Below are 24,474 nucleotides of genomic sequence, written 5' to 3' on the forward strand. Positions count from 1 at the left end.
TAAAGTAAAGTCACGTCCGCCAGCCTCTGGCTCGAAACAGAAGTGAGACTGGAGGTTCTTGGACTGACACTGTATGTCAGACTGAAGTGGGTGGAGTGTGTGTGTGTGTGTGACTCACTTCAGGACTTCAGGAATCACGTACACACTACTTCAGAGGTATGTTGCCTTGTTTATACGGATTTATCTGCTTCACGTCGAGTTAAATTATGAATAGCGTCCCTGTCGAACTATCAGAAAATGATACAATTACAGAATCGGTTTGTTCACACCAAAGCGCTCTCTCTCTCTCTCTCTCTCTCTCTCTCTCTCTCTCTCTCTCTCTCTCTCTCTCTCTCTCTCTCTCTCTCTCTCTCTCTCTCTAACACAAACAAATGTGCAAACAAACGCACGTTGTGTTTACATGTATGGGGACTTTGCATAGACAAAATTATTTTTATACTGTACAAACTGTATATTCTATTCTTTCCCCCATTTTTGCATTTTCAAAAAACATTAGGCCTACTTATGATTTATAAGCTATTTTCCTCATGGGGACCAAAAATATTCCCCACAAGGGTAATATCCCGGAGATTGTCATCTTTGTGGGAACATTTTGTCCCCATAATGTAGTTTTTGCCAGGACACACAGACAGACAGAAGACACGGTGACGAGGCTTCCAGTGCAACGGGATCAAATAAATAAATAAATAGAGATGAGTAGGCTAAATTTGGTTTGTGTTTACAGTATAACAGTCTACCCAGTAGGCTACCCACATATGACTAAATAAATACATGCAAATATAAATAAATGTAAATAATAGTAACTTTCAGGGTAAGGCAAGGAGTTAATTTTTTTTAACGAACTTTCTCAATAATTGATTTTTGTTGATTTTAACCAAAAAATTATCTGAACTCCAGCTTTAAATCAATCAAAAAATAAAGGTCAGAAAGGGATCTTAAATAGTCAACACTGCTGAGCTTTCGATTGCACTGACACTTCCCGTTAGAATGAAAGAAAAAGAATCCTGATAGAAAGTTTAAAATCGTAAAGAAATTTAGCTTGAAATGGAGTAAATGAAGGAATTGGTTAATACCATTTAAAGTTGCCATTGTTCTTTGTACATTTCTGAAACTGTAAACTCTGCATCGACGCGAGGTTATTCATGTTTAAACCACAACATAAAAGTAACTTATTAACGCTTTAATTTTCAACCATTCATTAAAAATCATTGACAAACATAACAGTTTTCATGACAAGAACTCGTTGTCATCATATGCAATTTCTCCAACTGTACACAACATTTGTAGGCCAATAGCAATTTTCGGTAACGCTTTAGATTACAGCCCGGAAAGTACTGTTACAGTGTAACTTTTGGTAATTATAGTGTATGATGTACTTACATGTAAGTATAAGGGAACAATATGTAAAGTTTGGCGAATAAAGGGGTAACAACCAGGAGAATTAAAACATGATTTATACTGTAAGTATTATATAACTAAGGGGTAATTATTCTACTATTATGATATAACAATCTTATATGGGAGCAATTTAGCAAGAACATACTCTGCATACCTTTTTGTAATAATGGTGTACCAATACATATTGTATTGGCTTTTAAAAAATTACAGAGTAGCCTACATATCTATGCATTTAAACGGTTGTGATGCTTGTTACCCTCTTGTTCCATGTTACAGAGTAAGTACAATAAAAATACATACACCCAATCTAATATCACTGACTCAGAAACCTTTATTTGAAAAACAACGTATTACAGTTAGTCTAAAGAGATAGTCTACAGTTTAAAAAGTTTAAAATATTGTAATTTGTCTTACAAACACTTACCGTTTCCCTTCAGAAGACATTGATCCATCCATTGGGGTCGTATGGATTACACGATTGATGCTCCACCTTCATGAGCTTGCATTATTAGTGTTCTGAATTAAGTTGTTTTTCAAATAAAGGTTTCCGAAACAATGACATAAGATTGTGTATTTATTTTGATTGTACTAACAAGGGGGTAACAAGCACCACTAATGAAACAAGGGTTTCTTTCCCCAATATTTAAGCAAAAGTTGCTAAGTTTTAGTTTTCAGTGCACTTTTGTTAAAAAGATTACTGTATAAATGCATAGATATGTACTCTGAAATTTTTAAAAAGCATACAGTATGTATTGGTACACCATTATTACAAAAAGATTGTATGTTCTTGCTAAATTGCTCCCAAATGTAAGATTGCTATATCATAGTAGAATAATTACCCCTTAGTTATATAACAGTATAAATCTTTTTTTTTTTTTACTTACATGTAAGTACTTTATAGGCCTACACTATAATTACCGAAGGTTACACTGTAAAATCGCTTTAATTACGCAGTATTTTCCAGGCTGTGATCTAAAGCGTTACCCAATTTTCTTGTACAAATCATTGCGCAAGACATAACTGTCATTTTGACTTTGATTTAGACATAGATAGTTGTATGGTATATGACTGTGACAGGCATTAGTCATGACAGTTAACCGTTGAAGCTGATATTTTATGTACACACGTGACGTCAGATATGATAGTATCGCCTCCAGTGTCTCTCTCAGAAAGCAGGCATCAAAATGAATTGTGTTAAATGCCATCTTGGACATAAATTATATGGAAATGGATTTAAAAGATGTGTATATATGTTTCATATTTCCAATGCAAAGGTATCATATTCTCTTTGGAATTAAAGAACAAATGGGGTCTGAAACCTGTTTTACTGACAAGGGTCACAGATTTGATCAAACATGTTTTTTTTTTGTCGTTACCCACAGTATGTGTGTGTGTGTAAATAAAGCAGCACAGTTATGGGAAAACAGCTCAAAATAAACACACCAAAGAATTTTTTTTTTTTTGTGGAAATATTTAGTTTATCTTATGAACTACAGACCAGAAAAAAAACATTCATACATTATATGCTGATATTACTTGAAGGAAATAATGAACCTGATCTTCGGGAATGGCAGCTTGTTTAATGGCACGCTATCTTCTTTCTAGAAAATTCATTGTCCATTGTTGATCAGAAGATGACTTTATTACTAAACTAGTAATTGCAGACATTTAAAAGATGAAAACTGCAAGCAAATACTATGTCAATACTGTAGATGTTTCCATTCTCTCTCTCTCTCTCTCTCACACACACACACTTCCTAAATAAATCTACATATCCTCTGTTTGCAATTTGCATATTCAGTGCAGAAAGCATTTTTTTGTGAATAAATTAGCCATGGATAGGTTGTAAATCATATCTGGATATCAATATCTATGCTGTTACATTCTGCATTATATCATTCCTGCCCATAAAGTCAGTTGTTCTCTACCATCTGGGGTAGGCATTCATTTGAAAAAGCTTTGCATATATATTTATCTTATATGGTTTTAACTTCAGGTGGCTGCTATTTGATTTACTGATGGAAATGATGCACATCAATGCTCTTAGTTGAGGCTTACAAACTTGTAGCCAGTCAGGAACCACTGTGTTGATGTCTACTACTGAAAATAGGGAAGAGGGACGATATGATACCACATCCAGTTGGCAACACTGACCTCTCACAAAGCCAACCATGTTTCTCTCAAATTACACAACATTCAGTTTGCACCAGGTAACAGGCATAAATAAGGGCAAAGTAGACAACAAGGTCAATTTAAGGTCATGATTTTGTTCAGTGAATAATGCAATGATTAAAAGTCAAATTTTTCATTGTACCATTGTTTTTAGACTTGATTACATAATTCAAAAAACTATATAAAAAAAAAATTGTCGTTCCAAATATATATACAGTATATAAGTTTGTAATGTTGTGATTCACCTTGAAACTAGTTGGTTGGGTTTGTATCTTATAACTGAATTTTTTGCCCGAAGATAAATGGAGAAAATGAATGGCTAAAATAATTCCTGATCCGAAGCCACGGAAAATGCGGGCGTTGCGCTCTACTGTCGTCACGTTTATGGCTTTTTTTACAATTGTGAATTTCATCATTGAGTACAAAGATTCAGCTTTAGACTTTAAGATCACCTGGCATTTCCAGAAAGTAAAACTGTCGATGTAAAAGCCATATGATATGGAAACGTCCATGATCTTTGGTGTGCTGGGTGATCTACACGGCACGTTTTGTTTCCAGTGGAATCCCTGCAATTTAAATGGACAGTTTGGCTGGGATGAAAAACGTCAGATTGTACAACACAGAGAAAATTTACAGGCAAAATGCTACAGCATTGGTACCGCATTTTAATTAAATGAGACATATTTCCAAGAATACGAAAAAAAAAAAAAATCATGAAAATTTGTCATATAGAGATAGGTGAATATATATGGAAGCCCAAAAATAATGCTTTGGTAAATCATAATTATGAGATTATGATAATTTTTAATCTCATAATGACTGGTATCTCATAAATACGGACCCCCTAAAGGTACACGGTGATTGAAAAAATATGAGATGGGAGGGGAAAAAAAATATTTCAATCCCTGAGAAAATTAGTTTGCTCTCAAAATGTTCGCGTTCTTTGCGAGAGAACGCAAAGCATTGACATATTTTTTCCATCACCATGTCCCTTTAAGGGCTCCGTACTTAATGCCATTACTCAATTGCATTATTATGGCTTTTTATGTCAATTTAAGTCATAATTATGACCTTTTACAGTATGTCTGAATTATGATTGACCAAAGCATGATGTTTTTCTTATGTGGTGGAAATAAGCTTCCATAATGATCAGAGGGTAAAGGTTGAAACAATTAAAAAAAAAAGCTTGGTAATGTGAGCCTAGATCGAGGCAAACACGTCACACGATAAGAGCGGGAATGTTTCCTTTAAAATGAATTGTAAAAGCGACGTGTACGAGCTGTACACAACAAGTCAAACGTGGCAAAGCCGCTGACGTTCTTGTTCTCTTGTTGAAGGCCTGGCATCTTGATTTGTACATTCAGTTGTGAGGAGAGCTGATAGTCCAGAACGAGCATCAGGTTCTAGATCAGGTGGAGGTTCCACTGATCGCATGGAACACATGGAGAGAGTTCTGCAGCAGGGAGCGCATCATTTCCTCCTGGAAGATCTGAGCGACGGAAGATGAGAACAGGATAAGGATTTCAAAATGCAACGGAAGACTGGATTCACGTAATTAGCTGATGACATGATCTCTCACACACACACACACACACACACGCGCGCACAATTATACAGAATATAATCATAGGATACAGCAACTGCATGCACAAATAAAAAAAAATAAGACAAATACTTTTGGCAACAAAAGCAGTTACCTAGAACTCAATCTATAGGACATGGCAGCATAAGGAAGAAGAACAGAGACACGTTAGAAGCGGAAGAAGTAGTAAGAGGACAGCATTAAAAGAGAAGAAAGAAGCACTTTACAACCAATTACTTTGGGTAAAAGCTTTGAGGACTTGTTTTAACCAGAGACTAAATTATGTTGCAACACATTACCACATTCTCATTTCCAGTGATAGTTCGTTTTTTAATATTCATGACTATACATTAAGCCTTAGATCACACAGGCGAACCCCCGTTTGCTGCAATTCTGCAAGTCCAAACAACTGAGTAACAGGGGAAGTCATCTATTAATAAAGGTCATGTTGTGTCATTATGAGTGCTGTGTTGAAAGTAAAGGTGCTTCCAAGCATGGATTTAAAACAATGTTATTAAAGAGGATGTGTGTGTGTGTGAAAAAGTAAGCTCATGTATTAGAGATGAGAACTGCCTGATCATTGCACAACATTCACATGCAGAACAACTGTATAAGGATTACATTGCACTGTAAAGTGGCGTAACTTTGTTTTAAAAATTGGGTGGGACAGGAGTGCGGGGGTGGAGATTGCTGGTTATACAGTATCAGAAATGTGATAAATGCACAAAAAAACATTATGATGTCCAGAAATCAATTTCAGTAGTAGATTGAGTTTAATTTATTGACATAAAACTCATGTTTAATGTGATAGTTTCATCTACTATACTACAATAAACTGTTAATCTCTCGAGTGTTTACATTAGTGAATAAAGATCTGATTTAAATATTCATTTGTCCTAATAGTCTGGTGGTAGAATTTTTATTAAGCGTGCCAGAGGTTCTGGGTTCTAATCTGCCCTCGTATAGTTTATTATTTTTTTCTCATTAAAACCAAAGATGTTCATCGGCGATTGTATATCAAGAGCAGGGACATGTTTGTGTGCATTTTGCTTTGTGATTTCACCGGAGCGAATAGAGAGTCTTCGCAACAGCGTTAAAGGGATAGTTCACCCAACATTATTTACAACATTATTACCTAAATCACACTGTTTGCTACAGCGAGGGAAGACGCCCATGTTGTACTGTTCATTGAAATCATACTTACATGTGATCAAACTACTTTTTATACTCACCAGTCACTGTGGCTAGTGGTTTTCCAAAGTTACTAGCCACTCAGCATTTTCACTGGCCACAATTTTGACATCGATACCATGGGGACAAACCAAACGACCATAAAGATATTTTTAATATCTCATAATTTGGCAGATTTATTAGGCTGCTGTCACTTTAAGACCTGACGCACGGATCCATTATACTGTTACACATGCGTTTTCTTTCTCAACTGTTGACCTTCACTTAAAACATAACGTACTGTGTTTACGTGAATACTCACCAAAACCGGCATTTTGACATTATTTTGTGTGTATTTGACTGTTTAAGCGCAATAAGCAGCGAAACATAACTTAATTTAGTGCTGAGAGGCGGCTTTATGTGCACATACTTTGGGTGTGAGCACAAAATCTGCAGGAATGAGTAGGGCTGGGCAAAAAAATCGATTTTTCGATTAATTGTTTTTTAAAATGTGGTCGATTCAAAATCGATTCTCAACGGCCACGAATCGATTTTTTCCATATTCAGGGCTCGCGTGCTGCGTCTTCTCTCTCTGCACAAGGCAAGCGTCAAGCGCTGCAGGCGTCGATACACACTCGTGTTTAGGAGTCGGGACATGATTCACTTGCACAATCGGGCCAGCATTGCATCGTAACTAACGTTTATCATTTTCACGACTTCTTTAAGTTTTACCAGTTTAAACATTCAAGCAATTTTAAACTATCCTGTGCTCGCGCACTCGCGCACTCGCGCATGTTTTTCATTGCGTGCACATACAGTAAAGCCTAAATCCACCTCACAAACAGCTCGCCAGTAACAAAAGTTCTTTTTCGTGGATTATATCGCTTTAACAGTTAAAAACACGCAAAATGATGTCAAAACTCTGGTCTTGGTGAGTAACCTCGTAAAGACAGTCGGTTATGTCTTAAATAAGCATAAAACGCGTGTGACAGACAGTATAATGAAACAGTAATGGATCCAAGCACTAGTTCTTAAAGTGAACGCAGCCATATGTGTCTGTCATTAATTTTGTTGTCAAAACAACAAAATATAGCATTAATTGTAAGGAATCAGAATGAATAGCCTATGTATTTAATTCAGTCAGGACTAAAAGACTATCCAGTGTTATTTTACATTGGATTACTTTATTCAGTTTCTGTAGTATTTCTGACCTACCCAAAAACTTTTTTTTTTATGTCTCTTTATTTGTGTCTTTAGGCCTATTCTATTGTATTTATTTGTGCTACTTTTTTCAATTTAATTCAAAGATTGAAATCAAGCTTCCATGTGTTGCATAAACTCTTAACAAAAAAATTACCCCATTGTAAAAACAAACATTTAGGTGAGATCAATGTAATAAAAAATTGTCTAAAAAAAGATAACTGATATTTAGACTGAGATTTGTATTACATCTATATTCATTATAGTCGAATCGAGAATCGAAATCGAATCGAGAATCGAAATCGAATCGAACTGTGAGCTTGTGAATCGAAATCGAATCGAATTTGAATATCTGAATCGATACCCAGCCCTAGGAATGAGTAAAAATATGTGCAATAAGCGCAATTCCACGCCGAAATTCAAGCCCTGTAACACCAACAATATTCATCCAGAGCAAATGAAACGAGTGAGTGAGGAGAGGCGGGTTTGTGTGTCACTCACTGTCAGAGAGATGAGGGAGAGAGAGAGATGTGTATCTATTCTGTGGAAAATGAGAATTGGAAGCGTTTCAGATATTTCAGATATTTTTTTATGTATAAAAAAAATCTATATTTTTGCCAACACTACATTGCACCTATTTTATTATTTCAGATGCCTTTTTAAAAGACTACAATTTAAAACTGTATATATTATATATAAAATTCAACCCGACAAAGTGGCTAGTAGGAGTGACTGCGTTACACCGAAGCGCCCGCGCCCTCAGATCACTTGGACGTGGCTGTGGTCACAAGAGGTAAAAACGATATAAATACTGTTCGTTTTCTCACACAAACCGCTCGTTTCGTGTCTTAGGCCATCAATGTGTACTTACATTTACGAGTCATTAAATCATGTTTAATTTGGACTTCTCTGTGCATGCTCTTTGAGGAAGTGACCGTAGACCTGCATTATATGACTGACAGACAAGAACGGTTTGACCTAAAAATATCAAAATTGAAAATACTGTGGACACAAAGACACCTACATCTTGGATGCCCTTGAGGTAAGCTAAAACATATCAAAAATGTATTTCAAAGTGAACTATCCCTTTAAGCCATAGATTGAAGTGTGAAGACTGCGCAGTGTGAATGAGCGCCAAGAAAACACTGGCAACTGATAACACTGGCAACGAACACTCACCATGACTCATATAAAAAAAAAAAAAAAAAAAAAAAAAACAGTCCCAGTCCCAGATCGTCTCTTATCTAACATAAACGAACAAATTGCTAAACCAACCAGAGATGTTTCGATTAGGTACATCTGTGCCGTGAAATATATCAACGCATATTCCATGACATGCACAACACTTTTATTGACATTATATGCAATAAATAGGGTTGTCAATTAATTAAACTATGATTAAATAAGTTGAATTTTAATCAAATAAATTCTATATGATGATAAATAACTCAAACCAAAATCATACACAGTGGATATAAAAATGAAACAAGGATAAATCATATCAGAACTTGTGTGCACATTAACATATAAAAATGACAACCTGCAAAGCAACACAATTCAAAGAAAAAAATACTTAAGTGTGCACACGCCTGAACTAATGGTTGAAGCACCTTTTGATTTTATTACAGCACTCAGTCTGTTTGGATAGGAGTCTATCAGTGACTTGGGAATATTTTCTCACTCCTCTTTGCAAAAACATTCCAGATCTGTTAAACTGCGAGGGAATGGCCCTCTTCAGGATCGCCCACAGATTTACAGGATTCGGGTCTGGGCTCTGGCTGGGCCATTCCAAAACGGTCATCTTTCTTTGCTGAAGCCATTCTTTTCTTGATTCGGTTGTGTGTTTTAGATCACTAGCCGCTTTTCCACCGTCGGGCCAAACAGTTCTCGTTGCTTAACCGTTCCATTCCGAACCAATCCGGTACGGATACGGCTTCGTTTTCCACTGTGAGGCTGATTACAGAGCAAGAGTTTACAGACGGTATGAGACGGCATTATGGAAGATAATAAGATTTCTCTTTTAATTTGATTATTAACTTGTTGTGTGTACATCACTCAAATAGCGGGCTTGGCCAGAAACAGTAATACTGGTAGACAGGCAACAGACAAGTGACCAATCCTGAGTGGTGAGGTCACTACACACACTCTACCAGCACGGTTCAGTACGGTTAGCCAGTCGAGAACTGTCTGTAATCGTGTTGTGCTGAATCAAGCTCAAGTGGAAATATAATGGGAACCATTCCTTACCGTTCTTAGAAGCGTTCGGCCTGGCGGTGGAAAAGCAGCTATTGTCATGCTGAAAGGTGAAAGTAGTTCTGTTGGCTTTGCTCCAAACATACCTTTGACAATTTTGGCCAAAAAGTTCAACTACTGTCTCATCAGACCATAACTAAATTTTCCACATGGTTTTGGGAAACTGGATTTATGTTTTTGCAGTTTATCCGGGACTTGGATGTATTTTAAGCCGGGCATACACGGTACGAATTCTTCAGTCATATGAGCTTTATAAAAATATGAGATTTTTTTGAGAAATGGTGTGGAAACCGTTGATGCTCGTATGGTCGCGGCTCGTAATTAATTCAGGGAGTCGGGCCGATTTTGACCAGCGTATAGGCGGTCCCCTATTGCCAAATCACACACAACCACATCACATCGACGTGTTGTCACCAGCGGGGAAACCTCTCTCTACACGATTACGTGTGTGTGTGTTCACTATGTGTGTGCACTAAATTAGATGGGTTAAATCAGGAGTGGGACTCATTTTCAGCCCTGGAGTCTCATGCCTTAGACCGGCCCACTTTAGTTCCCGACTGACTGTATTCAAATAATGTAATTAAAACCTCAGTATATAAATGGTAAATGGACTGCATTTATATAGCGCTTTCACAGACCCAATGGCCACCAAAGCGCTTTACAATTTGCCTCACATTCACCCATTCATACACCGACGGCGGTGTCAGCCATGCAAGGCGCCATCCAGCTCGTCGGGAGCAGCTGGGGTTAGGTGTCTTGCTCATGGACACCTCGACACTTGGTCAGGTGGAACCGGGGATTGAACCACCAACCTTCCGGTTTGTAGACAACCTACATGAACCACTGAGCCGCCCCTGCCGTATATAAGCAATAGTGCACTGTTCTGTACAGCCTTGTAATGCATTGTATTTTTCAAAAATATAATTTTCTATTCAGTGCAATAGCCGTACACAGGGTTTTATAAATACAGAGGTCCCAAAAGGGATCTTGCTAGGGGGTTCGGGGGCATATTATTTTTCCGCTGTCATTGGCAAAGAACATATGTATATCTACGTTAAATAGGAATCCATTGTAATAAAGTTATTCTCGTTCTGGGCACAGTATGCAATAGGCTATTGGTCTTCCTGCTCTCCTCTCTTATCTCCATCTCCCAGTCTCTTTATCTTTACCTGTAAATCTCCCCTTCCCGAAGCTGAGCTTTGATTGATAGTCTTTGCAAACTGATTATTTCTGTCGGTCGTATCGTAAAACGGCGGTTTAGTTTAGCCACACTATAGGGAAAGCATTCAACCCAGTGCCATGACAACACCGGCCCTCCTGACCAATAAAACAGACCGGCCCACCGGGAATTCTCCAATCCGGGCCTGGGTTAAATGCAGAGGACAAATTCTGAGTCTGGTTTACCACCATATTAGGCCTTCACATGTCACATGTAAAAATTTCACTTATGTAGGGAGTAGCCAGTATTTCCCAGAAAGAGCTGTTGCTCTAGGCCTCTTGACAACCTCCCTGACCAGTTTTCCCTTTGTTTTCTCATCAATTTTAAAGTGACAATCTGCTCTTTATAATGTCACTGTTGTGCAATACTTTCTTAACTTACTGAAAACTGTCTTCTTTACTGTGTTCCATGGTATATCTAATCCCTTGGAAATGTTTTCGTAGCCCTCACCCGAGTGACAACCTTCAACAATGAGATACTGTACGGCCAATGCTTCGCAAACTCCTTGAATCAATTTAATTTGAAGTTAATCAGAGACGGATATGTACTATTTCACATGAGCTTGATGATTAGTTAATGGACTTCTTGCTCAACTACTTCCACATTCTACTTATTACAACTCGGGAGTTTCAGCGGTCAGCGCACTCACATACATGAGAATGCAGATTATTACTACGTTTTACGGTTTAACAATTAATCATTTTCTTTGCGTTCACAAGAATTATCTTGAATCTGCTGAAATGTTCCTATACATATATTTTCTTTCCTACTGTGCATTCTGAATAATAAATACATATTTCCCCCACTAGCCTGCAGCAATCCAGTGCTCGTCTTCTCATTAAGTGTTTTTGTCTGACTGATCATATTACGTGCACTGTTGTTGACGTTACGTTTTGAAACTAATTTGACTGATAAAAAGGATTGCTTGTGTGCGCTGGTGCTCTTATTCCAGTCTTTTAAGATATTTAAATGAATGAATGCACGATACATGCCTTAAGCAAATTTAACGATGTTAAATAATCAATTAACCATTTTGGGCATAAACATGTAAATTACATACAGTAAAATGATTGACAATGATAAATGATCTTTGTCGCCTTTGGCTTTTGGCTTGCTTAGTTGGGGCATTTAATATATCATCAACAATAGTATTGATCTGCTTGCATTGACACCATCATATGAAAACTGAACTGAGCTGGACGATGACATCACGGTTTTCTCCAGAGCGGCTATATATACAGTCAAATCAAAGTTTATTCAGACACATTCAACATTTCTCACATTATCACAGATTATTCGCTGTAGTAGTTTAGAAAATGGTACTGTAATAAAATATGACAAGAACTCAGAGTTATCAAATCAGTTGATATTTCTCTGGCTTTGGCCTTCCTTCTGTTAGACTGTCTCACAAATGAATTCGGCTGAATAGCTGTCAGTTTTCAGCTGTTAAATTTAACTACACAATTAGATAATACCAATTTAGGTCAAGCAATACTTAATTTTGTTCAGTCTGTGGTGTAAAAAGGTCGCATTCGCAATTGAAGAAAAAACACTTAAGCAAAACATGGTCAGGTCAAAGTGTCTGAATCATTTTTGGTCCCAAATTTGTATAGATTTTATTGGTATTCCACTGTATGAAGGATGTTTGGGTATAATGTGTCAGTGTACTTTATTTTGCTATTCTCACTTACATAAATGAACTATAGTATCCTGCACCCACTAGTAAAATATCAAAAATTATATCTGGTGTCTGAATAATTTTTGGTTGAACTAAATCAATCACTTTTTTACAACAGAAATTAACCATCAAAGGAACTTAATTAAACTGGACTATGACGATATTTTCTTCTAGATCTGCTGTACAGCCGAATCAAACTTTGTTGCATTATTTTCCTGTTTATCACTGGATATCTCTTCTCCTGTCACTAAAAATGTCCAGATTTTTAAGTCTTCTTGCGAACAACCATTTTGTACTCTTTTAAAACGAAAGTGCATCACGACGCTCAGTGCAAGTAGTCCATAATGAACACAGCCACATTTTATAAAAGGGTGTGATTGTGCCACTTATACAGTTAGGTTATTTGAAGTTTTTCATTTTATTTGATCTTTTTCTCACTTTGGTTTTCAGTGGCATTGCAGAGGTTGTAAATTTTACATCAAAGGTGCAAAAGCTCTGATATGATTTATCTTTGTTTCACAAAAAAACAGTAGTCAAGTATGTAATCTCAGAGCACAATCTCTCCGGGATACCTGAGTTTACGAGCCAAAACAGATCAAACCTGTTGCGCTTTAACCGTCCCAACCTAACAAACCTGTCTACCAATAACTGACTGAGAGGAGTCATGAGAGAAGAACAACAAAAACAAATTCTCCGGGGAGATCTCCAGGTTTTGAATAACATTTCCTAACCAGTGGAGATGTACAGTAAATTTGTTTTTTGCTTTGTTTATAGAGGGAAATGGGCAGTTAAAGTAGCTCATTTCCTGGAGTCTACATGGACAAGAGAATAGACAGTACAGAACCACAAATTTGTCTTAATTTAGTTTAATGCACGGGGTCCAAAGGGGGAAAAGTGGGTCCAAACTTGCCAATCAACAAATGCAAGCAAAAACTGCCATTAGTGTGAAAGTTGCCCTTTAACTTTCTTTATGAAGTGCATCATAATGCATGGTCTGACATAAGCGATAAGAATGAATATAATCAAGTGTTTTCTTTTGTATATAGTTAATCTTTTTTTTTTTTTTTTTTACGGATCGGATCTGGTTCCCAAACTACAGGCAGAGTAATAAATATATAACTATATGGGCCCTATCTTGCACTCGGCGCAAATGACTTAGTACACTGACGCATGTATCATTCCTATTTTGCACCCGCGCAAAGCGGGCTTTTTCCTCCACAGACACACGTCGGTTAACTAAGAAATACACTTGCGCTCCCCGGGGCGGTTCAGCGCAAAGAGGAGGCGTGTTCCGGCGCAAACTTTCCCTCATGCTATTTTGCTGTTCTATAAGACAATTGCGCCACTGACCAGAAAAAACCTAGTCTAAAGTCAGTGGCGCGTTGCGCGTTGTTCATAATGCTATTTTAAGCGCGCATGCTTAGCCATAATCAATGTAGCGTGTGCACAACGCGCATACACTTTAATTCTCTCATCTAAGCAGCAATTTTCATTTTTGCAAATCATACATTATTACGATAGATAGATAGATAGATAGATAGATAGATAGATAGATAGATAGATAGATAGATAGATAGATAATTTATTATAAAAGCATACATGTAGCTTACACATTTACCCAAATTATCATACGCCTGTTTAACAGAAGTTAATTTGGGTGGGTTTCTCCATCCCCAATGTCACTTCTCTGTGTTTTACGGCCCTGACGAGAACGTTGCTCTCCTCGGCTGTGAACCGCTCCTGGCGCGCGCCTGGCAAATCCGCCGTTATAATAGGAATCCGCTTTAGAACAAGCGCGCCTGCTCTTAAAGGGAATGTGAGATGACGCTCTGATTGGTTTATTTCACGTTACGCCCAAACCACACCTATGAATAATGAAGCTACTTCAGACCAACCCCTTTTAGATTTGCGCCAGGCGCAAGAGGCATTTATCCCGCCGGGAAAATAGCAACAGCGCCGAGATCCGCCCACAAAGTTACTTGCGCTTTGCGCTTTGACACTTGCGTTTCAGATCGTTAAAATAGGGCCCTATAGCTTACTGAATTTACAAAAAAACTGTAATATTGGGTTGGCTGACATTGCCTTGCAACATACTTTATTGTTACTACAATTGATGACTTTTATGTCCCTTTTTTCTTTCTCTTATAATTTTGGATGTAATATCTGTTTCACAAAATATGGTTTGCTGTTTTTGTTGTTGTTGTTTTTTAGCCAATATACCCAATTGTTGAATGCCTTGACTAAGATTCCAGGTACCATCCAAATGTAAGGAAATGTTATAATTAGGGCTGTCAATCGATTAAAATTTTTAATCTAATTAATTACATACTCTGTAATTAATTAATCTATATTAATCGCATACACAATCTTACAATGTTTACATGGTACAATTTCTGGTAAGCTACGTTTTTATTATTATTGCTTGACACAAATTTCACGATTTCAATATAATTTAATTCTTGTGATTTGATGCAATATTGACTCATTTGGATAAATAGGTACACAAGATAGGCATTCATTTTTCTCAAGAAAAAAAAAAATCTCACCCAATGCTGTAAAAATACAGAGAGCCATATCAGCTGGTAGTATTTAAGGTTAAAAATACAAATAACAACTTTGATATAAGTAAAAATATAATACTGTAATATAGTAGTAGGCTACATAAATAGCTCTTTTTTTATAGCCAACTATAACGTGCTATATGGTCATGAAATGGCTTTCCTGAGGTAACTTAGGCTAAATGTTATGTGACATAATTGTTCTCCAGCTGTTTTATTGAACTTTTTTCGCGGTTGAAAAACACTGATTGATCGAGGAATATACATTTCGGTAAGTTTTAGGCTGCCCTTCTTTATCTTTCAACATTGGTCATTCGTGTTTATTTACTATTAGCTAGAGAGATGATCGGTTCACGTGCCGCTAGGGATCTGTCATGACTCATGTCACATTTACAAGCGCCAAAACGGTATTTATTGTTTGATTTTCGTAATAAAATTGACAGAATCTGAGAGCTGAGATTTTTTAAATATCATAAGTAACGTGCTCTGTCTTGTCTGTGTCCGTTTGGTGCGCGATTTCTCCGTGCGTGAGAAAATGGTTGTAATTTGTGTGATGTGAGAGCGCGCGTGAAAAGTTACAACACACACACACACACAAGCGCGCTTTCTCTCAGACACACACTCACCGACTCACGCACACACTCCTGGATGCTTTGCATTGATGTGGTACTTTAGAGTTGACGAACTCCGTCTGTTATAAGTAAATGTTCCAAACAATGATCCAAGCAGCGCGTTCTTGTCTCCCTCCTTCTTTTTACACGAATGGTGGCTACGGCTAGAACGGCTCCGCAAAGGTCAAAACGGATCAATGGATTAATCTGCGTTATTTTTTTTAACACGTTATTTCTTCTCAGATTAATTAATCGAAATTAACGCGTTATTTTGACAGCCCTAGTAATAATTACTGTAATAAAAAAAATAAATGAATATAATCTAAAGGTGATGATATAGAGGGCAACTTTTTGAGCAATGTTGCCGTCAACGGGCAACCAGATGAGACACAGGGCCCACGACCGATCAAAATTATCCAAATAGAAATTTATTGCCCATTTTCAATGGGAAAGTACCCAAGCAACAATCGCTCGGCAAGATTGCCCAGCAACATTGCTCAAAAAGTTGCCCTGTCTATCATCACCTAAAGAGTCATAGATCATCTAAGGAATCAAACCCTTTTTTTTGTCTTGTATAGTCAAATGAGTGTGGAAATACATTACACCGAAACAAAAAATGAGGAACAAAATCATGACGGGTGAACATTTTCAGGAGAAGTGACATTTCACATAGAGACTGTCAGATGTGTGAAAATGACGAGTGCTTTCATCAGAAGCAAAATGTTACAATGACGTCACCGCCACCAGGATTTGAATCTTACAGTTAATCTTAAACTTTCAGCAAACTCTAAAAGCAGCACACCAAATTACCTAGAGAGCATTTGAATAGAGTTTCGGGCAGAATTAATTGCAGTAACATGCTTTTTAGGAGAAGTTGAAAGAAGAACAAGAACTTGCTGCTGCAAGAAGATGGAAATGAGCAATGAAACATACCTGCTCGTGGATGATTTCAGAAAGTTCTTTAACCATGCTTTTGAAGTTAGCCTTTAGTCCCTCATGATACTCATACTGATCCTCCTTAATCAGTCTCTCATTAATGTCCAGAGCCACACTGCATGCATTGACAAACTGCCTGCAGCAAATATAACCAAACAATTAGGCATTACAGAAACAATTTAATCAAGAATAAAGGAGCAAGTAACAAAAAAATTAAATAAAATGTGTATAGTGTTTGTGCGCATTTATAATTTTTACCACCCTAATGTGCTACTTCTACAACTTCAAAAGCTTCAGGTGATTTAGTTTGACGTCTTATTTCATGGGGGAAAAATTGACCTGTATTACAAAAACTAACTGTGTTTGGAGAAAACTAAAACCGTCATATAAATGTCATCGAGAGTGCTATGGCCACAAATTCCTGAGGCAATTTCAAGAATGAGATGCGCTGGTATGATAACAGATACATTCCTGCAACATGGCAAGATGATACATGCTGTTGAATAAACAGTGAGTGCAGTTGGTTGCTTCCTGAACAAACTAACTTCATCTTCACCTATTTTTAGAACACTTACTTTCATATTAAAATAAAGTTCTTGAGAATAAAGCTTAAAAATTTCCCCAGATGAGCCTTTTTATTAAGTTAACTGATTAGAGAATTTCGGATAACATTTGTATAGATATCTCTACATCCTAATTCAGAAAACCTGCATCAATAGGAGCCCGTTTACACTTGGTATTAAGAAGTGTTTTTGTAAATCCGATCACAAGTGGACGACACTAAATACAGGCATAAACGCATTTATGAATGACGGTATGAGTAGAAAACGCATTTGACCGGATTTCTTTCATTGGGTAAACGCTCATGTTGTCGAATACGTTCAAAGAGCCACATAAGACCGGCTACTGACCCGATGCATGAACAACATTATGGGAAGCACGAAAGACACGTTTACCCGCCCATAGACCCTCTCCTCGAAGAGATCAGGACAGAAGTGGTCGAAAGTGGACAAAAGAGACGGATTATAACACCAGGTGTAAACGGGAATGTGTCTCCCTCGTCCACTTGTGCTCCGATCGACCAAACGTGTCTTAATACCAGGTGTAAACAGGGCTTTTGTGTTGGATGATTTCCTTGTAATGGTTGATTTAGGTTCTTGTTACCAAACCATGCGTTTTCCTTGTTATGTACCCACAGTTATCTGTTCCCTTTCTAAGTTCAACAAAAACGGCAAAGGTAATGCCGCATACCTGAATATTTCTTTGAGCTCCTTGACTTTCTTATTGGGTTGACCTGATTTGGATTCATCCAGGAAAGCTCGGGCATAGGCCATCGGTCCCGCATTCACCTAAAAGCCCAAAAACGGTATTAGACGCATGATGTGATTGCGTGACAAACCATTATCAATGAACAGGGACTGTGACTTCATGCGCAAGATATTAGAATTATAGGACAAAAATGTAAAAACGTTTGTTACATTTAATGTTTCCCTGTTCCTGGGCAACAGGAATTTTGTTTTGGATGTAATTAACTTTATTGGCGTTCTGTCATCTTAAAGGTGCAGTAAGCGATTTCTGAGAAACACTGTTGATAATAGAAATCAAACACACCGAAACACATCCCTCCCTTCATTGCTCCGCCCCCAAAATGCATAAACACTCAATGCAAGAGCGGATGTCGCTTTATCATAGCTGAAGCAAAACAATACTTCGGGAAAAAAATAAAGTGAAGATGGCAAATGAACTACAAAGAAGAACATACAGTAACACAAGAGTAAATACAAGCAAGAGTTGGTTGTTAGTTTCCAGCAGCAGCAGCAGCAGCTCCAGACAAACAATGACACTCAAACCTGTCCTGTTACTAGAGCTCACATTACAACAACAGCATATCTTGATTCTGAGAAATAGATCAAAACCAATGTTACTCGTGTGTGAAGCAGAAATAACGCAACCTCTGTGTCCGTTTTCAGGCCTTCCTGCTCAGATTCCTGAGCTTTCCTCTTTTGTAATGTCTCTCACCATCTTTGTGCAAGTTCTGAATAAAGTTGCACCTTGCAAAGAAATAAGAATCAAACAAAGAACAGAACCCTGGACGACAGATAGTATTTGAAAAGATATCAAGGAACGCAATAATAGTTTAAAATCAATTAAAAAATAATGATAATTATAACAAATTTAAACGTAAAAGAAATGAGATAAGATGCAAGATTAAAGAGGCCAAAAAAAATGTTTTTGACGAATGAAATTAGTGAAGCTAAACAAGACTCTAAAAAACTATGGCGAATCTTGAGTGATTTAGGCTATCGGCAAAAGGTTAAAAGTAAAGATTCAAGAATCAGTCTCAAAATTAATGGTCAATTGATGACAGATCAGAAAAAGGTAGCAAATTGTTTTAATGAGTTTTTTTTTACTACGGTGGGCGAAAATTTAGTAAAAGAGCTTCCAGCTCAATCAGACTTATATGATGGTAATTTGGTTAAAGAATATTATGATAATTGTGGTGGTGCCTTAGGAGGTTTTTCATTTAAAAAAGTAAAAGAGATGACAGTTTATAAGAAACTAAGTGAATTGAAGTGCAATAAAGCCACAGGGTTGGATAATATTCCGGCTAAGTTTATTAAAGACGCTGCTAATTTTATAACTCCTATGGTTACTCACATTTCAAATCTCTCTATCTGCCAGAATAAGGTACCGGCTGAATTTAAACAAGCTAAAATTGTTCCCCTTTTTAAAAAAGGGAGTAGGCTAGAGTGTAATAATTACAGGCCTGTGTCAATCCTGTCTTCGTTAACTAAAATTTTAGAAAAAATATTATTTGACCAAATTGAAGAATATATTTCCAATTTTAATATTTTATATGAATTTCAGTCTGGTTTTAGAAGGATGCATTCCACAGAGACAACTATTCTATATTTGACGGATTATATAAAGAAAGGAATAGATAAAGGTCAATTAAGTGGGATGGTATTGCTCGATTTACGAAAAGCCTTCCACACAGTTGACCATAATATTCTGTTGTTAAAATTAAATGCTATGGGTTTCGACTCTAATTCATGTAAATGGATCAAATCCTATCTTACGAATAGGTGTCAAATGGTCGATATAAATGGAGTGTGCTCAGACTCTTTGCCGATCTCTTGTGGAGTACCACAAGGTAGTGTATTAGGGCCCTTTCTTTTTTTAATTTATATAAATGATTTAAAGATGGCCTGTTCTGCGGATTATGCCATAATAATAGTTACTGGTGATAATAAAGAAACAATAGAAAACAAGTTTTGAAGAGAAATTGTAGAAGTGTCCAATCGGTGTTTTCAAAATAAGCTATTTTTGCACTTAGTGAGTGTGATGTATGACTTAATGAGTATTTTACTTTTAAACAAGAAGTGAAATTTTTGGGATGTATTCTTGATAACAAAATGACTGGGGATAGCATGGCAGCTGTAGCTTTATCGAAAATAAATAATCGAATACAATTTTTAGCAAGACAGGCTGCTTATTTAGATAAACAAACAATAATAATGTTAGCTGGTGCATTAGTGCAACCACATTTCGACTAAGCAGTAACTTTTTTGGTATAGTGGCTCTAAAAAACATGTTAAAAATAAATTACAGACTGCTCAGAACAGGTTGTGTAGAATCGTTCTGGGGTTACATCCTCGTATGCAACTAAATAATAACCATTTCAGGGAATTGGGTATTTTAAAAGTGGACAAAAGAGTAATTTATATGAAAATTATGATGGTGTACAAAATAATTCAGAGAACTGTTCCTAAATACTTCTACTATGTTTTTGTGAGAGATGTTCATTGTATTTCTACAAGGGCAAGGATAAATAATATATATTTGTACCGGTTTAAAAGTGTAGTTGGGAAGAATTCGTTTTTGTACTCGAGTGCAGTTGCTTGGAATGAATTGCCAGATCATTTAAAACAATTACAAGAGGCATGGCCCTTTAGAAGAGAAGTAAAAAAATGGCTTTCCAATTGGGATCCCATAAGAATTTGTAAGGTGTGAGTTGCTTGTTTTTGATTTTATTCCCACTGGAACTGTTCGTTCATTTTATGCATGTAGAGGACCACAATGGAAATGAGCCTGAGGCTTTTTTGTGTATTTTATCCTCAACAAATTGTATTTAAATTTATATGAATTGCCTCTGGCATGATTGTATATGTTTATGATCATTGTTGAATAAATCAAATCAAATCAAAATCTCTCTTTCTACAGTCTTTCTTCAAATCTCCCTCTTGCTCACTCTCTCTCCGCCCCCATAATGAATGGACACGCCCCCCTAATGCTGATTGGCTACAAGTGTGTTGTGCTGCTCGGTCCGATCCACTTTCAACAGTGCTTCTCAGAAATCACTTACTGCACCTTTAATCAACACGTTCGTGTTGCATTATAATGAGCTGGGTTTTTTTTACTTGATGTATTATCATCATGTAAACACACAGGTGAATAACAAGGGTTTTTGGGTGCTACAATTAAGGCAATTGAAGAACTGAGAAGAAATATTGTGGAGCAATATTATCCATGATTGTTAATTGTAATATTATTTTCATGATAACTTGAACATGATAACATATTTCTCATCCAATTCTCATTGACCTAATGCACGCACAACATTATGGGAAGCGCGAAAGAATGCAAAATGCGGGGAAAGGCTGATTTTAATAGGAAAAACACAGCATTACAAATTATAATAAACTGAATTACAAAAAAAAAGAAAAGTAATGCAATGTTTTTAAAAAATATTTTTAAATCAGTTTAAATTGACGGCAGCATAACAAATACTACCATGATGTATAAACAAATTGTAGATAATATATATAAACATTTTTTAACAGAGATTAATTAATTAATGAGATTTCTTTTTGGGGAATTTGGGGGAAAATGTGCTCAACTGTCATGAAAAAAAAGTCAGACGCAAAAATATCTTGATGTTTTCTATGTTAATTTTAAAATGTAATTTATTCCAAAGCTGAATTTTCAGCATCATTACTCCAGTCTTCAGTGTCATCTTTCAGAAATCATTCTAATATGATGATTTGCTGTTCAAGGAACATTTATTATTATTATTATTATGTTGAAAACAGTTGTGTAATATTTTGAGGAAACGTTTTGTTAAAAATTTAGTTTTTAACTAAATAAAAGTAGTAATTTCTTTAAAAAACGAACTTTTGAATGGTAGTGTAAATAGCATGAAGACTAAAAGGCCCAATGAGTCTGTAATGCATACTAGTACCTGCACACTAACACAGCCTTGGAGTTTGAGTTGCAGCGTGATCATGTTGACCTCCTGATTAGAGCAGAGCTTAGCGAGTTCAACACTCCTCTCTCTCATCTCATCTATTGCCACATCGATCGGCTTCAGCTCCAAGTGCTTCTCTCCCAGTACCTCGATGCGCTTCTTTACATAGGGAAATGCGTTGGCCGCTGCAGACACAAAAAACAAACACACGCATTTGAACCTCAACGCCGACAAACACCGCCACTCAAACAAAAGATAGTAATCATGGTCTAATAATGGTACATCTAATCTTTCATCTATGCCAGCCTGTCAAACAGTCAGGGAGTTTACCAACGCACCTGTTGTCGCCATTATTGATTGGCACATGACAACAACTGAGGCCAACTGAAAAGACTCATTATCTAAATGATAGGTTGCTCACAAAAGTTGTCACACATGAGCGTGCCAGTTTAAAGAATAGTAACGCTATTGGCCCATGGGGAACTTGTCGTTGACATTGTTCATATTACATAAGACTGTTTTTCTAAGTTCCATCAAATATTTACACTGATGTTATACAGTATTAAAAACATGCCATTTAATTCATGTTATGAAGATGTATGCAACTAATGATTATTAGGGTAACACAGTGATAACTGCATTTAAATGTGAAAGTGAACGCCCTTAATTATCATTCCATGCATGTATGGAATTAGAGTCACTTAAGAAAACCGATGATAGCAACTTTTTTCTGTTTTGTATTTTAACTAAAACACCACTGACAGAAGCACTGCGTTGAAATGTCATTAGCGACTTGTTGGTCAGTTCGGTTCTGTACGCTCCTGTAAATGTCTGAACTGTGTATGTCACGACAGGATTGAATTCACTGTAAACCACAGCTTCACGGGGCTTATTGCTTTTATAAAACGGTTATAATAATAATACTATATAGACCTTCTGTAGCCCCGCCCCTTTTCAGCACTGCGCTCGTTGTGTTCTCTCATCCGGTTTGTATTTCCACAGCATGAAGGTAAGATCTTACGGATTTATGAATGAACTGCTTGTTTTAAAATCTGTCCGATCTACTGACATTCGTTACGATATCCGCATCAAACATTACAATCCTCATGATCACTTTCGTTAACTCTACAATAAGTAAATCCACTTCACCAGCTAGTTACTCCTCGACAGCGATGACAGAAATATACAGAGCGATCGCAAAAACTGAAGTTCAAACACGATATTCTAAAGAATATACAATATTCTTTGTATTGTTATAGTGTCGGTAGTAAATGAACAGTGTTTACTCGTTCTCCGTGTTAACTGGACTGAGAAAGTCCTGTTTATGTATCAACAAAACTCTTTTGACATCTCCATGGCTTTCGTGAAAACTACAGATTGAACTTGAACTGTCTTGAACTTGAACTTGAGATTGAACCGCGGACTGTCGGATCAACAGAGGGTTATTAACCGAACAGTTATTGTAAGGGTAGGTTTATCACTGAAAATGGTATCGTACTATATGTACCGTATTCTTTAAACAGCATTATGGTAAAAACAGCCTTCTTTGTTGTACTGAACTGACAGAACAGCAGTTTCTTTCAGTTTCCCCCTTCTGTTTGGACTAAAACAGTGTTGATAATCATCCAGTTTGAAATTGACACTACAAACATGGAGGTTTTTCAGATTTTCCGTTGTGGCGGTGTTCTCTCCATATTTACGAGTGGGGCAGTCGTAGCCTAATGTTTAGAAAGGTCGTTGGTTTGATTCTCAATACCGGCAGGAAATGACTGAGCAAGACACCTAAAGCCCAATCACTCCCTGGGCGCCACAGCAAAATGGCTGCCCACTGCTCTACGGTTTGCAGTGTGTGTGTGTTCACTACTCACTACTCCTAATGTGTATGCACTAACTTGGATGGCTTAAAATTAAAACAATTCCGAGTATGTGTTACCACAGTTGGCTTCCACGTGTCACTTTTACTTTGCAGCCACTGCCTACAACATTCTGGATCCTTCACTTGAAACTGAAAATAACTCCAGCTAAACATTTACTTTCTGAATTCTTGCACCCAGGTGCAAAACAAGTCGACACCAAGTTTGCATTTCCTACTCAAGCAAGGCGATATTTGACGACTGAGAGTGGTCTTGGACGGCAAAATGCCCAGTGCATTATGGGTGTTGAAGTTTTCCTACATTTCTTGCAAAAGGGAAAGACAACAGCCCATTTTTTGTTTTCTCTAGTCAGTTACCACAAATTAAAAACAATGTCCTGCCTTTCTACCGCATTGGCAGACATGTTTTATTGAAAGCCCATTTCACTAGTGGTGAAGTTCCCCTTTTAAAGGATTAGTTCACTTCAAAATGAAAATTATGTTGTCATTTACTCGCCCTCAAAGTTGACAGATGACAGAATTGTCATTTTGAAGTGAACTATTCCTTTAAGCACTAAAAGGTGAAGTGACAACCAA

The 24,474-nt window shown here is 36.9% G+C and overlaps 1 protein-coding gene across 5 annotated transcripts in view; it reads right to left on the minus strand.

Moving 5' to 3' along the window:
- Nucleotides 1-4,903: 4,903 nt before the first annotated feature.
- The window catches only part of dock11 (dedicator of cytokinesis 11), a 101,727-nt gene continuing 82,156 nt past the window's right edge, over nucleotides 4,904-24,474 (minus strand). For 4 of the 5 annotated variants that reach the window (XM_056259290.1, XM_056259288.1, XM_056259289.1 and 1 more), the window contains 4 exons: nucleotides 22,020-22,210; nucleotides 18,029-18,126; nucleotides 16,775-16,913; nucleotides 4,904-5,059 (listed from right to left, as the gene is read on the minus strand). In XM_056259290.1, coding sequence (XP_056115265.1) covers nucleotides 4,979-5,059; nucleotides 16,775-16,913; nucleotides 18,029-18,126; nucleotides 22,020-22,210 — 509 coding nt within the window. In that variant the 3' untranslated portion in view covers nucleotides 4,904-4,978. Of the gene's footprint in view, nucleotides 5,060-16,774; nucleotides 16,914-18,028; nucleotides 18,127-22,019; nucleotides 22,211-24,474 lie in introns of those variants that run through there. The other variant, XM_056259291.1, reaches the window with a different exon arrangement.

The sequence above is a fragment of the Rhinichthys klamathensis genome, unplaced genomic scaffold (assembly GCF_029890125.1).
Source record: "Rhinichthys klamathensis goyatoka isolate OS25496 unplaced genomic scaffold, OSU_Roscu_1.1 h1tg000165l_1, whole genome shotgun sequence".
Lineage (NCBI taxonomy): Eukaryota > Metazoa > Chordata > Actinopteri > Cypriniformes > Leuciscidae > Rhinichthys > Rhinichthys klamathensis.